The 15,929-nt window shown below is 58.9% G+C and overlaps 1 protein-coding gene across 1 annotated transcript; it reads right to left on the bottom strand.

The window, feature by feature from the left end:
* Positions 1–369: 369 nt before the first annotated feature.
* Positions 370–7,410, bottom strand: LOC118692694 (glucagon receptor-like). The gene is made up of 14 exons (XM_054516521.1): positions 6,919–7,410; positions 6,153–6,299; positions 5,885–5,981; positions 5,492–5,599; positions 5,100–5,221; positions 4,897–5,003; positions 4,671–4,831; positions 3,749–3,904; positions 3,499–3,559; positions 2,903–2,972; positions 2,445–2,533; positions 2,151–2,289; positions 1,829–1,870; positions 370–1,708 (listed from the first exon to the last, which is right to left on the bottom strand). The coding sequence occupies exons 2-14, from the start codon at positions 6,228–6,230 to the stop codon at positions 1,637–1,639; spliced, it is 1,302 nt and encodes a 433-aa protein (XP_054372496.1). The 5' UTR covers positions 6,231–6,299; positions 6,919–7,410; the 3' UTR covers positions 370–1,636.
* Positions 7,411–15,929: the final 8,519 nt, after the last annotated feature.

The following is a 15,929-nucleotide window of genomic DNA, read 5'->3' as shown; positions in this document are numbered from 1 at the left end:
CAGGAGAGCTGCAGAGGGACTGGGGACAAGGCATGGAGGGACAGGACACAGGGAATGGCTCCCACTGCCAGAGGGCAGGGCTGAATGGGATATTGGGAATTAGGAATTGTTCCCTGGGAGGGTGGGCAGGCCCTGGCACAGGGTGCCCAGAGCAGCTGGGGCTGCCCCTGGATCCCTGGCAGTGCCCAAGGCCAGGCTGGGCAGGGCTTGGAGCAGCCTGGGACAGTGGGAGGTGTCCCTGCCCATGGCAGGGACAGGATGGAATGGGTTTTAAGGCTCTTTCCCCCCCACCCCCCAGTCCATTCTGAGATTCAGCTCTCTGTGCCCACCAGTCCCTTCCCTCCCCTGCAGCAGACAGAAGCAGCAGGCTCTGCTTTTTGAAAAATAAATATTTATTTACATCTGAAAAGAGAGTTAATGTGTAAATTGGTCTCGTGGGGGTTCCATCGATCCAGGACGTGACTCCAGGCTGGTGCAGCCTCTTTGCTTTGTGTGCTCGAGGCAGCTCCTCCCTGAGGCACTGGGAGAGGCTCCCCCAGCCCCTCGGGGAAGGGGCAGGGCCTGGAGAACCTCCTGTGTCCATGGGCATCTCCTTGAGCTCCCAGCTGCTTCCTCCTCCTGGAGGGGACTTGTGCATGGCAAAGGAAGGAATGTGGTGGGAACGAGCTCTGGCAGTGTCTGTGCTGCTCCCGTGGGCCAGAGCAGGGCGCTGGGGGTGTCTCCAGCTGCTCCAGGACAGGTGCAGCCCTGCTCAAACCACACCACCTCAGCTGCTTCCCTTCCTCCTGGGCTTCCTGGGAGCCACAGCCTGCTTGGCCAGGGGGGGAGGATGCTTTGGCACCCCACTGGAAAGCAAACTCCCAGGATTTGAGCCTTTGGTGCCTGAGCTCCTGCCAGGCTGGCAATCCAGCTTTCCCTGCACAAAGCAGAGGAGGCTGGCCTGGATGCTGAACCTGGCATGGGGGAGGTTGGGCTCTGCCCCAGTGAGTTGCTGCTCTCAAATCCTTCACTCCCAAATGGTTTTGGGGCTCCATCCTTGGCTCTGCCCATGCAGGAGGCACCAGGGGTCTGTGCAGCTGGAGAGCAGCGAGGAGGGGATGGGAGCTGCTGTTCTGTGTCGGTGATGAGGGTGGGAGCAGGAGCAGCCCCTCGCTGTGCAGAGCTTTACAGGGTGGCTGTGGATGCCTGCTGAGATGGTCCTGGGCTGGGACACGGGGACAGGGAAGCCCTGGCTGTGGTGTGGCAGCATCTCCCATTGCCACTGCAGGACCAGGCTGCCCCTGCCTGTTGTGATCCCTCCCACAGGTGCCCAGGGGGCTGTGGGTGTCTCACGGGTTCCCTGTGTGGGAGGTGTCCTGGGGGAGGCTGCCAGGCTCTGCAGGTGCTCAGGCAGGGCGAGAAGCAGCAGGGCTGCCCACACAGCAATGCCTGGTGAGAGCCTGGGGTGCCACCTCCCACTCGGGTCACAGCAGGGATGTCCCTTCCAGCAGCTCCAGTGTGGCACAGCCAGACACCCGTCCCAGCCTGGCCATCCCAGGTGGGCACTGCCCAGCACAGCTTCTGCAGCCTCCTGCCCTGCAGCCAGGCCCTGTGGCCATTGTGACCAGCAGCCCCTCTACCCTGGCTGGTCACCACCTCACTGGGCACAGCAGAGCACCGGGTGGTCGAGCTTCCAGAGCTGCCACTTCTTCTTCATCTCGGACTTCACCTGCCATGGAGGGGAGGGAGAAGGGGCTTATCCATGGCTGTGCCCTCCCTGCAGGCACAGGGTGGGGAAGCCGGGCAGGAGGTGCCAGGACAGGGAAAAGGACGGGGCCAGGGATGTTACCTCCTTGTTGGCAAAGCAGTACAGCACAGCCACCAGGAAGCCCTGCAGGGAGAGCCAGCAGTGAGCCCCCTCCTTGCTGTCCCTCTCCTGGGGCTGGGATGAGCTTAAGGCTCCCCCCAGGCCACTCCTGATTGTTTTTAGGGCTGGGGTCCCCATGGCAGCCCTGCCCAGAGAGCACAGGAGGCAGCAGCACGCTCTCAAGGGCAGAGGCAGTGCCACCCTTCCCATGGAAGCACCGCAGGAGAGCAAGTTCAGAGAGGGAGCCCCTGACCTCTGCTCCGTGGTGTGCCCAGAACAAGGATTTGTTTCACTCCCACCTCACCTGGAAGGAGTTGAGGAAGAGGGTGAAGAACACCTTGACGTAGCGCAGGATGCCCGTGGTTTGCTCGTCCGTGGCGAAGATGAAAACGACCTCATGGATCCCGAAGAGGGGGATGAGGGTCAGCGTGGCTTTGGCCAGCCTGGGGGACAGTAAGGGGACAGTCAAACTCCCAGTTAATCCCAGGGCGGTCGTTGAAGGATGTGCAAGGTGGAAGAGAGGCGTGGGGAGGGTAGGGGGTGTGGAGGGGGCGTTATCCCGGTAGCCCAGAGTGTCCCCACCCCACTCCCGGCCCACCTCAGCTTGTAGTCGGCGTAGCCCTTCTGGTTGGCCCGGAGCTTGGCCAGGATCACCTTGAGGATCCGCATGAAGATGAGCAGGTTGATCTGGGAGGGGAGACAGGGCAGGGGCACACAGAGCCCAGCACCCCCGCCCTGGCTGTGACACTCACCCAGCAGGAGATGGCACCCCTGTGCTGCCGAGGCTGCTGCCGCCCTTCCTCCCCTCCTGCCATCCCAAAATCCTGGCTACGAAGCAGCAGGAGCTACCCCCAGCCCCTTTCCCTGGAGTTCAGCACCCCAGCTTCCTTCATGAACCCCCAGAACCAGGGCCCAACAAGCTGCTGAACCCCCTGTGCATTTGGCTGGTCCTTGCAGGCCAGCTCTCCCTCCTGGCCTCTGCTGGAAGCTTCGCAGGGAGCCAGGGGCTGAGCTGCTGCTGTCCAAACAGACCCGGGGCTGGCAGCTGTTCCCTACCAGGGAGGCGAGCAGGATGGGGATGCGGATGATCCACCAGTAAGCCATGTTCTCATTCAGGGCCCAGCACCTGCCGGGGAGGAGAGACAGCACCGTCACCCTGGGCTGGGGGCAGCATGACCCAAGAGCTTTCCAGCCCCAGCCAGGGGGCTCAGGGACCCTCAGCAGCCTCTGAGCATCCCAGCAAGACCCCCATCCATCCATCCATCCGTCCATCCATCCATCCATCCATCCATCCATCCATCCATCCATCCATCCATCCATCATACATCCATCCATCCATCATCCATCCATCCATCCATCATCCATCCATCCATCCATCCATCATCCATCCATCCATCATCCATCCATCTATCCATCCCTCCATCCATCCATCCATCCATCCATCCCCCATCCATCCATCATCTATCCATCATCCATCCATCCATCCATCCACCCATCCATCCATCCATCCATCCATCCATCCATCCATCCATCCATCATCCATCCATCTATCCATCATCCATCCATCCATCCATCCATCATCCATCCATCCATCCATCCATCCATCCATCCCCCATCCATCCATCCATCCCTGTCCATTCACCCCCACTCACTCCACGTTCTCCTTCAGGTACTTGGCGGCCATCCAGGGCACCACGAACACCACGGGGGTCCCTGCAAGTCACACAGCAAACCCTGTAAAACCAAGCACCCTCCTGAGCTGAGAAACCACTCCCGTGCTGGGGGGACCCCCGGGGTGGCAGAGCCCCCACCCCACACCCTCCTGGGATGGTTGGGACCGCGGTGCCCCCAGGTGACACCGGGCACTGTCCCCTCCCCGCAGCGCGCCCAGGGGGCCCCTACCCCAGCCCAGGTAGAGGTAGAGCCTGTAGTAATTCTTCTCAGAGAACACGGCCCCGATGAGCAGCTTGTAGAGGTAGACAGCTTCCACCAGGAACCAGTAGTGGTTGGCCAGGATGCAGTACTGCATCAGCACCTGCGCTGCACGGCACCCCAGCGCTGCCTGCCACAGGAGAGCCACCCACGGCTCAGCACAGGCACCCCAGGAGCTCATCCACGGGGGGTGGTGCTGCACAGGCACCCCAAGGTCCCTGAGAGCTCCCCCATGGTGGGCTCACCCAGAGGCTGCACAGGAACCCCCAGAGCTCACCCAGCAGGGGCATGAGTGGCACCAAGGGTTCATTCCCCAGGTGCCACACAGGCCCAGAGCTCACCCAGCGGGTGCACAGGTGTCCCAAGAGTTCACCCACTGGGTCATGGGCAGCACAGGCACTCCAAAAGCGTGCCCACTGTGTGGATGGGCACCCCAGGACCATGCACAGGCACCCCAAGACTTCATCCATCAGCTGCATGGCTGTCACCCTGATTTTTTAAGATTTTCTAAGCCATCTGATGTTTATATTCTTGTAACGAACTTCCTCACACGCTTTCTGTAAATAACTTATTGGTTTGCATTCTTTTATAGAAGAAGAAAAATTTAATAAATTAGTTAGTTTGTCCAGTGTCATTGGAGAGGTGGCACTTTCACCCTCCAATCCACTGGCACTTTTAGAAAACTGTAAATGTTAGAATCAGGGAATAAATTTCCCTTTTCTTCACCTTTCGAGCAGCAGTGTGTGCGTTCGTGCTGTTTCGTGTCCTATAGTGACACATGGGCACCGCTGGCACCCCAGAGCTCACCCAGCGGGAATCTGGGGCTGCACAGGCACCGGCCCCCCCCAGCCCTGCCCTGGGTGAGGGTCCCACACTGTCCCCAGCCCAGCACTCGCCTCGTGGCTCAGCAGAGCCTCCCAGTCCGCCACCTGCACCAGCTCCACGCCCCAGCGCCGCTCCAGCAGCGCGTCCTTCACCATCACCGAGGTGGCGCGCAGCCCGAAGGAGGCGAACAGGTTGGCGTGGATGTAATTCCTGGTGCAGCGCAGGTTCCTGCAGGAGCGGGGTCAGGCGGGGCCGGCATGCGGGGAGGGAGCAGGGGCAGGGCCGTGTCCTACCTGCAGGCGGTGAGGACGAGCAGGGCAGAGATGAGGGTGAGCAGCGACAGCGAGTAGCCCACGGTGTAGAGCACCTTGAAGCTGACCATGAGCCGGCGGGCGCCTTCCTGCAGGGGAGCACAGCGCCAGGGAGCCCGGCTGGGTGCGTGTCCACCCCCGGCCAGGCTGCCCTGGCCATCCCCGCGGTCCCAGCCAGGTCCCACCTCCTCAGCAGTGACCTCCAGCTCATCCTCGCACTGCGAGTAGTCCCTCCAGGGCTGGCTGCCGTTCACTGTCACCCACTGGCCGTCGGTGCCACACCTGCGGCTCACCAGCCCGTGTTTCACTGCGGACACCAAGCACCGGCACAGTTCCCCAGGCTCCCCCAAGCCCCTCTCCAGGGATGAGGGATCTGCCCCTGCTCAGCGCCCTGCTCCAGGGCAGCCATGGGCAGAGCTGGCTCTGCTCGGAGTCCCCCGCGTCCCCTCACCCCAGGTCTGTTCATGGGTCCCTCTGCCCCTGTCAGGGGAAGGGAGGGGAGCCCTGAGAGCCTCTCCAGCCGCAGAAGGGTTCAGCCCTGGCTTCCAGCTCGGGGATGGCAGGAGGGCATCCTCACCTTTCTCAAACCAGGGCAGGTAGAAGGGGCAGGAGACGTTGACGGCGGTGCCGGGGCTCCCGTCGGGCCAGCAGGCGTACATGTCAAATGTCCTGTTACAGAACAGCCCTTCCAAGGGCGGGGACAGGGACAGGGAAAGCCAATGCTCAGTGCCGGATTGGTGGCACAGACACAGCGAGCCCTGCTATCCCAGCACTTCCGAGGGGGCTGATGCCACCCTGAAACGGGCCCGTGTGCTCCACACCAGCTCAGCCCCCCAGGACAGCCAGCCCTGGCTCCCCATCTGACATGTGGAGGTCCTTGTCAGTCCCTTGGGTGACCGGAGCAGGGGACGCTGGAGAGAGATGAGCCCCAGCCCTGGCTCTGTGCGCCCCGGGCTGGCACGGCCGGTACCTGCCGGGTAGGGCTCGCTCGCCATCCTCCGCAGGCACTCGTCACGGTACCGCAGCCACTCCTCGAAGGTCTTCTCCAGCACTTTGGCCCCACCGTGCTGCAAGCCCGGAGCTGGGTCAGAGCCTGCAGCGCCCTGACCGCCCCCGGGAAGCGCTGCCCGAGCCCGGGGCCGGGCAGGAGCCGGGCAGGAGCCGGGATGGAGCCGCCCCGCGGGGCTCAGAGCCCGGCAGTGCCAGCCCCGCTGCCCCGGCCCCAGCCCGGCCCTCACCGGCACGGAGGAGAAGAGGCACAGCCAGGCGAGCTGGACGAGGCTCCGCAGGGATCCAGCTCCAGGCGAGTCCCTCATGGCCGCTCCCAGCCTGACCGGTGCTCCCAGTGCCGGGGCGCGTCTCAAACTGGGCCGGGAACGCCGATCCTGGGGAGAGGAGGAGGAACGGGGGCGGCTCGGCTCTGCGAGCACCCACAGCCGGTGGAGGCAGAGATTTGCTCCCCAAGCCAGCAGAGGAGAAGGTCCTGGGCATGTCCTGGGCTGCCACAGCCCCGGGTCAGTTCCCTGATGGAGCCAAAACCTCGGGGAGTGCCAGGCGGAGCCGCCAGGGTGTAAATGGATCTCACGTCTGGATGAGCCTGCTCAGCTTCCACCCACCGCTGCCAGCCCCGAGGGGAGCAATCGGCACCGTGACAGCCCCAGTGCCACCCCAGTTCACCCCTGGGTGAGCCGGGAAGGGGCTGCAGGGACAGGGGGCAGCGAGACCTCTCTGGGGTCCCCTGGGCCCCCATCCCCGGCCGGGCTGGGACCCCCATTCCAGCTGTGCCCCAGCACGTCCCGCCCGGTCCCGCTGGCCCAGACCCCTCCCAGCCTGGCCGGGGCTCGGGGCAGGAGCAGCTCCGCCACCCCCGGGGCTCCCATCGCTCCCAGCCCGGTCCCCCCAACAGCTCGGACCTCCCGGTTTGTCCCCCACGAGGGTTCCCAGCCGGTCCCGCTCAGTGCCTCCGGGGGTCCCGGGGCTCCGCCGCTCCCTCCGCCCGCTTACCCGGCTCCGCGGGACCGGCAATCCCGGTGTCCCGCTGTTCCCGGTGTCCCGCTGTTCCCGGTGTCCCGCTGCTCTCGGTGTCCCGCTGCTCTCGGTGTCCCGCTGCTCCCGGGTTCCCGGCAGCCTCGGCAGCGCCGGTGTTTCTGGCAGCCCCCGTGTTCCCGCTGTTCCCGTTGTTCCCGGTGTCCCGTTGTTCCCGCTGTTCCCGGTGTCCCGTTGTTCCCAGTATTCCCGTTGTTCCCGGTATTCCCGGTGTCCCGTTGTTCCCGCTGTTCCCGCTGTTCCCGTTGTTCCCGGTGTCTCGGGCAGCCCCGGCTCCGCGAGGTGAACGCGGCGGTGACCGAGCGGCGTCTGCGGCGGAGCCGCCTCCTGCCAGCGCCGGGCCCCGACGGGAGGGGGCTCTGGGGGGGCTTCGGGGGGAGCTCGGGGGCGGCACCGCCTCCCGGGGCTCCGGGTGCCCGGTGGGACCCGCGGGGTCCCGGCGCCGCCGCCCCCACGCCCGCGGAGCTCCAGCACGGAACCTCCCGGGGATCGCACGGGGAGGGGGGCCCAGGTCCAGCCCCTTCGGGATCCCTGCTGGAATCACACTGAGACAGGGACTGGGGTCCAGGTCCAGCCCCACTGAGCGTCCCCAGCTGCATCACACGGGGACAGGGATGGGGGTCCAGCCCTCAAACTGTGGGGCACAGGGAGCAGATCAAGGATCCAGCCCCCCTCGGTCTCCCCAGAGCCCCTGTGCCTCCATCACACGGCCCCAGGGAAAGTCCTTCCCCTCCCCGGCTCGGGTCCCCCTGGCTGTCCCCTGGGCTGGGTGACAGCCCCTGTGCAGGCAGGGGGGGCTGTGGGGGCCTCCCTCCCCTGGGGACAGGAGTGGATCCAGCAGAGGGCACAGCCTGTGCCATCCATGGGCCTGTCACCCAGCCCGGGGAGCTCCAAGGGCAGGGACAAGCCATGGGACGAGCCTGGTGGCCCTGGTCCTGCTGCCTCCGCAGCACGTGCTGGCAGTGGGGACGGAGGGGTCTGTGCTGGGGAAGGTGATTTTGCCACCAGTGGAGCAGGGAGACCCCCCTGAGGTCCCCAAATCCCCAGCGCAGCCCTTCCAGGCTCCCTCCCAGTGCAGCTGTGCCTCCCTCCTGCTGCAATGCTGGCACCCACCCTGCCCTGCAGCAGGGGGGGTTCATCCCCCAAGCTGGCTGCATGCACCAGAAAACACGTTTGTTTTGCAAAAATAAGATGTTTGTCTCAAAGCTGCTGCAGTGGAGCAGACACAGGAGTCAGGGGGATGAGGAGTCACAGCTGTGGCTGCAGTGATGTGAGCGGTGTCTGCTGATTCCAAGCGACAAACAACGCCCTGGGGAGCAGCCCAGGGAAAGGATTTTCTGTTTGGGGGGAAAATGAGGCCTCAGGTGCCTCCCCCAGCACGAGCCAACACCAGGGTGTCTGCTCATTGACAGATTATGAACTTTGGACAGGAGCCTGGAGGGACAGGACACAGGGAATGGCTCCCAGTGCCAGAGGGCAGGGCTGGATGGGATATTGGGAATTAGGAATTGTTCCCTGGGAGGGTGGGCAGGCCCTGGCACAGGGTGCCCAGAGCAGCTGGGGCTGCCCCTGGATCCCTGGCAGTGCCCAAGGCCAGGCTGGGCAGGGCTGGGAGCAGCCTGGGACAGTGGGAGGTGTCCCTGCCATGGCAGGGGTGGGATGGGATGAGCTTTAATGTCCCTTGAACCCAAACCATTCCATGATTCCATGATGCCACAGCCCTGGGGCACTCATGGGGATGATTCCAGCCATTCCCAGACTGACTCTGCACACCCGCACCCCACAGATGTCCCTGTGTGAGCCCATCCAAAGGCAGCAGGAGCATGGGGTGGGCTCATCCCACAAGGATGCTGGATTTGGGGAGATCCCAGGGCTCCAGGGCTGGGCTCATCCCACAAAGATGCTGGATTTGGGGGGAGCCCAGGGCTGCAGCACTGGATGCCATTCCCTAGAGAGGAATCACAAACCCTGGATGTTATTGCCCTGCTGAGGTCCATCTGGATGGGATTGTCTCCCATGTCCCTGGAATGGGGACATGAGGAACGAGCTGTTCCTCTCCATATGGATGCACTCCAGGTGGGTCTCCATAGCGACTGCAGCGCTCCAGGCTCTGCCAGGGCCAGATCCTGATCCATGGGGGGCTCAGAGCCATGGGAAGAGGGGCCGGGGCAGCACCCCACTCCCAACAGCTGCTGTGCTGCCAGGGTGGGCTTGGCACACAGACACATGACTGGTAAATTGAAATTGAAATTGAATTAAAGGTGAGGTTCACCATCAGAGCTGGGAAAATTGTCCCAGAGTGGTCTCAGGAATTGAAGCTCTTGGTGCTTCTTGGGCAGCCTGAGAGCTGCAGGAGTGCTCAGGGAGAGGAGAGCATCCTCCAGGGCCCTGCATGGGAACATCATGGAATTGTTTAGGCTGGAAAAGCCCTCTGAGATCATCGAGTCCAATGAGGCAGCACTGCCAGGTCCACCATTAACCCATGTCCCTAAAACACCACATCTACAAGTTTTTGGAACACTTCCATGGATGGTGACTCCACCTCTGCTATCAGCAGCCTGTTCCAGTGCCTGATCTCTCTTTCAGTGAAGAAATTCTCCCAAAATCCAACCCAAACCTCCTCTGGTGCAGCTGGAGGCCGTTTCCTCTGGTCCTGTTCCTGTTCCCTGTGAGAAAAGCCAAGGTCACTAAGGGATAAACACCCAGCCAGAGAACCCCCAGGGCTAAATCCCTTCCCCCCAGCGCTGTTACCAGCAACACCTCCTGAAGGCAGCTTTCACTTTATCTATCCATTATTGATGGGGGAACTCACCCGTGGGCATTACTGCAGCATCTGCTAATCAAGGTGCTTTGCTCCCCATCCAAAAGCAATTCGCAGAACAGAAGCACTCCCCAACACATCCCGACCCCCAGTTATGCAGCAAACTTCCCAGAAAAGGCTGGGGGAGAGAAATCCCTCAGCATGTGAGTGGCCAGGGAGCAGCTGGGGAGGGACACGGCTCCCCCTGGGGCAGCTCCTGGGGCTTTGGTCAGCTTTGCAGAACGGGAGTATCTGTTTCCATCCCATTTCCATCCCACTTCCATCCCACTTCCACCCCATTTCCATCCCACTTCCACCCCATTTCCACCCCATTTCCATCCCACTTCCACCCCATTTCCACCCCATTTCCATCCCACTTCCACCCCATTTCCATCCCATTTCCACCCCATTTCCATCCCACTTCCACCCCATTTCCACCCCATTTCCATCCCATTTCCATCCCACTTCCACCCCATTTCCATCCCATTTCCACCCCATTTCCACCCCATTTCCATCCCACTTCCACCCCATTTCCATCCCATTTCCAGCCCATTTCCATCCCCCGTGGCGATGACAGGCAGGGACCCCACTCCATCACACACAAAGGTCACTCCAGCCGCTGTTCCAGCTCCTCACCACATTCCCAGCGGTGATAAATGTGTGATAAATGAGTGTTCCCGGCTCCTTTTGGATTTGGCACTCGCTCAGAGCCCTCGGCAGCTGCGGTCCCTGCAGCAGCCCCCGGGCACTCGGGATGCAGACCGGGATTCGAAGCTGACCAGCTCTCCTCGGTTTCCGTGGGGATTCTCGCCTAATTCACGCCGGAAGGTTGAAATATGAGATCAAGACCTTCTCTGACATTCATCGCTATTCACATCCTGCCCCGGGGCCGGGCTCTTTGTCCCCTGCTCTGCCGGAGGGCCTTGGCAGGGAGGGCAGCATCCACATTCCAAGGGTTCCGACACCGGGAATTCAGGGAGCAGACAATGGAATGCATCTTTTCTTTCCTCCCTGCCTGCTGCGAGCCTGCTTGCAGCTTTTGCTGTTACCAACCCTGGGGCTGCAGCACAAGGAAAACCTGGCTGGAGCTGCTGGAGAGAGTCCAGGGGAGCCCAAGGAGATGCTGCAGGGGCTGGAGCCAGGCTGGGAGAGCTGGGGGTGCTCACCTGGAGAGGAGAAGGCTCCAGGGACACCTCAGAGCCCCTGCCAGGGCCTAAAGGGGCTCCAGGAGAGCTGGAGAGGGACTGGGGACAAGGCCTGGAGGGACAGGACACAGGGAATGGCTCCCACTGCCAGAGGGCAGGGCTGGATGGGATATTGGGAATTAGGAATTGTTCCCTGGGAGGGTGGGCAGGCCCTGGCACAGGGTGCCCAGAGCAGCTGGGGCTGCCCCTGGATCCCTGGCAGTGCCCAAGGCCAGGCTGGGCAGGGCTTGGAGCAGCCTGGGACAGTGGGAGGTGTCCCTGCTGACCCCCTCCAGATGAAAACGCTGCTAATTGTCATTCAGCTTAATCATCATTAAGCTGGGCAGGGTCAGGGTTAACCCCGGGTGCAATCACTAAGGGACATCTTCATCAGAACCTCCCAGCAGCCTCTCAGTGCTCCTCAGGGGGGTGGCAGTGCTGCTTTGTCACCTCAGGGTGGTCCCCAGGACTCCCAGGGGAAGCTGAGGAGCTCCTCTGGTGTTTGCCAGAGCACGTTTGGAGTCACCCTGAGGAATGGGTGGCTCTGTCCCCAGTGTGAGGGCTCACTCCTCCCAGCCCAGGGCCATCTCCACCCCCTGTGGGAGCAGAGGAGAGGGGGTGAGCAGCCCCCCTGGGCCTGGGGTGCCCCTCAGCTGCTCTGACAACAGATGTATTTTCCACACCTTTAATATCCCCTTCTGTAAAACCAAGGGATTAAGAAGTTGCTCTGAGTTCTGGGTCTTTCCCAGCCTTCCAGCTGTCCCAAGTGTTGGATGTTTGCCACCTTCTGGGACTGTGATGGATGAAAATGTATTTTCAGCCTGGGCTGTAACTGGCACTGCTCTGTTGTGCTCAGCAAAGCATTCGAGTCACTCAGACCTGCCAGGTGAGAGCTGTGCTCTGCATTTCCCTCTTGCCTGAAAGTCTGAAAGGGCTCCAGAAAAGCTCCCCCCAGATTTGCCAGAGCCTCATAACAAAACCTGGCTTAGAGCTGGGAAGGGGAGGCCCTGAGACCGGAGGTTCTGTGCTGTCCCAAGGCAGGATGCTCCAGGGGGGACTGCTGGAAGCCCAGCTAGCACAGGAGATGTCAGGATGTGCCTCCTCCTTCCCTATCTGGCTGATCTGGGAATCACTGAGAGCCCCCAGGCACAGTGCTGGTGGGAAAGCTCTCTCCCCCTCACTCTGGGCAAAAAGAAGTGAAAAAGCAACTTGTCCAATTGTCACGGACATATTTTATGAAAAATCCTTTCCTTAGGATTTTTCTCCTGAGAAGCCGAGAGGCCTCAGAAACAAAATGTAACCAATGGTTATCTGCTGCTGTGGAATGCAACAGGTGGATCTGGGATTGGGCTCATGTGGGTGTTTTTAATTAATGACCAATCACTGTCCAGCTGTCTTGGACTCTCTGGTCAGTCACAAGATTTTATTATCATTCCATTCTGTTCCTTTCAAGCCTTCTGATGAAATCCTTTCTTCTATTCTTTTAGTATAGTTTTAATATATCATTTTCTTTTAATATAATACATATCATAAAATAATAAATCAGCCTTCTGAAACATGGAGTCAAGATTCCCATCTCTTCCCTTGTTGGGGTTGCCTGCAAATTCCACACCCAATTCTTAGCAATCCCTTGTGTGTGTTCCTGCAGGAGCAGGGGGGTCTGAGGCTGGGCAGCCCCCTGGGCTTGGGCAGGGACACCATCCACCATCCCAGGCTGCTCCAAGCCCTGGCCTTGGGCACTGCCAGGGATGCAGGGGCAGCCACAGCTGCTCTGGGCATCCTGTGCCAGGGCCTGCCCAACTTGGGCACTTTCTGCCATCAGATTTCTGCACATTTACAGAATCTTCACAAAGACGTGGTGGGTTGGGTTCTATCTAAATGTGTCAATAGACACCACGAGGTGGGCTGAAAAACCTGATGGATTTTTGTGTCTGCCAGGGCTGGCTGGGTGTGATTTTCAGGGCCCATTAATCAGGATCAATTCAAAGCTGGGTAGTCTCTGGTAATTGCTCCTTCCCCACCCACTCCTGTTCCTGCTGTTGCAGGGAAGCTCTGGGAGCAGCAGGATGCACCACACACCTCCTGCCTCAGCAGCTTCTGTCCTCCCCACAGAACTGAGATGGGTTTGGCCTCATTTTGGGCTCCTTCTGCTGGGCACAGTCATCTCCAGGATGTGGTGTCACTGTGATATTTTATGAAAAATCCCTTCACCACGATTTCTTCTCCTGGGAAGCTTCAGCTTCTCCATGTTTTGCTCTTCTGGAATGTGATTTGAAGAATTGTTTACCCAGCGTGTGAATTGTTTTAATTTAATGACCAATCACAGCCAGCTGTGTTGGACTCTGAGTCTGTCACAGGTTTTTATTATCATTCTTGTTTTAGCCTTCTGATGTATCCTTTCTCTTTTCTTTAGTATAATATAATATAATATAATATAATATAATATAATATAATATAATATAATATAATATAATATAATATAATATAATATAATATAATATAATATAATATAATATAATATAATATAATATAATATCAGCCTTCTAAGAACTTGGAGTCAGATTCTCATCTCTCACCTCATCCTGGGGACCCTCACAACAACACCTCAACCATTGGTGACCACAACGTGGCACAGCTTGCTCAGAGGGTGCTGCCCACCATGAGGGATGGGCTGTAATCAAACAAACATTTACTGATGAGCTGCAGCAAACATCTCCCCAACTCCTGCTCTGCAGCCTCCCCATCCTGGAGACCAGCCCAAAGGGGTTTTGGATGGGCTTTTGAGGATTATTCCCTTCTCTCTTAGTTGATGAAACCTCAGGCTGGCTCCTGGGTTTGCTGGCAGTGTGATGTATTTTCTGGAGGTCAAGTCAAGAGAGATTTCTGGCTGAACATGTCAACTCTGCTCATAAAGATGCCCAGACATCCTCATCAGGGCTGGTTTTCTGCTGTCACCACGCATTGTCCAACAGCTTAACCACTGATGAAGGCACCCAGCCTGCAGAGAAAATCTATCTCCTGCCCAGGGAGCCCGAGATCCTCATTTCCTACCTGAGGGGGGACCATAATTCCTCCAATCCCATAAGAACTGCAGTGCCACAGTGCTGGCATTGGGTCTCCCTCCAGCAGGTGACAAAGCTGAGGCACAGGGAGCTGCAGGAGTGGGGCTGGGTTCATCCTGAAGGAATGGCTTCCCCAGGGCTCAATCCACAGCTGAGAGCAGTTTTGCACCAGGAAAAGGAGGTTCCAGGGAGGGGGTTATTGCCAGGTCAGGAGCGGCCCTGTGTCACTTCCCTGTCCCTGTCCCTGTGCCTGGCTGCTCTGGCTGGGCTTCCTGCAGGAGATGAGCTGGATTCAGGGGTCCCTTTGGCTCTGCTGGGAGCTGGGGTTCCTGCAGGAGATGAGCTGGATTCAGGGGTCCCTTTGGCTCTGCTGGGAGCTGGGGTTCCTGCAGGAGATGAGGTGGATTCAGGGACCCCTTTGGCTCTGCTGGGAGCTGGGGTTCCACAGGAGATGAGGTGGATTCAGGGGTCCCTTTGGCTCTGCTGGGAGCTGGGGTTCCACAGGAGATGAGGTGGATTCAGGGGTCCCTTTGGCTCTGCTGGGAGCTGGGGTTCCACAGGAGATGAGGTGGATTCAGGGACCCCTTTGGCTCTGCTGGGAGCTGGGGTTCCTGCAGGAGATGAAGGTGGATTCAGGGGTCCCTTTGGCTCTGCTGGGAGCTGGGGTTCCTGCAGGAGATGAGGTGGATTCAGGGGTCCCTTTGGCTCTGCTGGGAGCTGGGGTTCCTGCAGGAGATGAGGTGGATTCAGGGACCCCTTTGGCTCTGCTGGGAGCTGGGGTTCCTGCAGGAGATGAGGTGGATTCAGGGACCCCTTTGGCTCTGCTGGGAGCTGGGGTTCCACAGGAGGGCTCAGCAGTGCCATGCCCTGCCTGGGCACCACCCCACTGCCTGCAGGCCATGGTTTCACATCTGCCAGCCCTGTGAGCTCCCACCCTCTCCCACTCACATCCCCAGCCCAAAGCCTCTCCAGCACTTCCACTCCCAACCTTTCCTGTCTCCATCCTATTTTCAGGAGTTTTGAACACAAACCAGCTCCCCTCACCTTTGAACTGAGCAACACTTGATTCTGCTGCTGAGATCACAGATTCTGCCAGCACAGGAGCACAAAATTCCCAGACTGGCCCAGCCCAAGGGCTGTTTATCCAAGATTCCAGCTGCCCCTGAGAGCCCCCCTCAGACAGGGGGGAAAACCAGGCAAAGGCAGCACCTCCACAGGGCAGGAATATTTGGGATAATCCTGGAAGAGCTCTCATTTCCACCCATTTGTGTCCCTAGTTTTGATGGCAGTGTTCAAATGCTGACTACACTACACTAATATATAATAATAATAATAATAATAATAATAATAATAATAATAATAATAATAATAATAATAATAATAATAATAATAATTTAAATATAAGTATTATATAAAATACTTCACTTTTGGGAAAAATCCTCTGGAATTTTGTACTCAAGCCCAGACATTTTCATGCAGTGGATGTTGCCCTTGGGGACATGGGTTAGTGGTGGCCTTGGCAGTGCTGGGGAATGGTTGGACTGTCACCAAAGGGGTCACCAATTATCACCAAAGGGGTATTGGGGACAGCAAAGGTGACACAGAGACTCCATCATCAGAAGGCATGAAAAGACATTTTATTATTAGAAATCCAGTTCTTATAGAAACAATGGTGGGCCTAAGACCTGATTGGCCTGTAAGAATCTTCTCTCACTTATTGGTCAAGAAGGGACAACTCTTTCTTGTAAACATCTCTGACAAACAGAGATTGGCTGCCAGGTGCAGAGATTGAGATAATAATTAATTCTTTCTCTGAGCTTTCTCACAGCTCTCCAGGAAAATCCTGGAGAGAGCAGTGTCTCTGTTCAGAGGGTTTGTGATTACCACAGGACTCAGTGATCTTGGAGGGCTTTTCCAGCCCTA

This window comes from Molothrus ater, chromosome 16 (assembly GCF_012460135.2).
Source record: "Molothrus ater isolate BHLD 08-10-18 breed brown headed cowbird chromosome 16, BPBGC_Mater_1.1, whole genome shotgun sequence".
NCBI lineage: Eukaryota > Metazoa > Chordata > Aves > Passeriformes > Icteridae > Molothrus > Molothrus ater.
The sequence above is the reverse complement of the archived record's forward strand: the minus strand, read 5'-3'. Positions and strand labels throughout refer to the sequence as shown.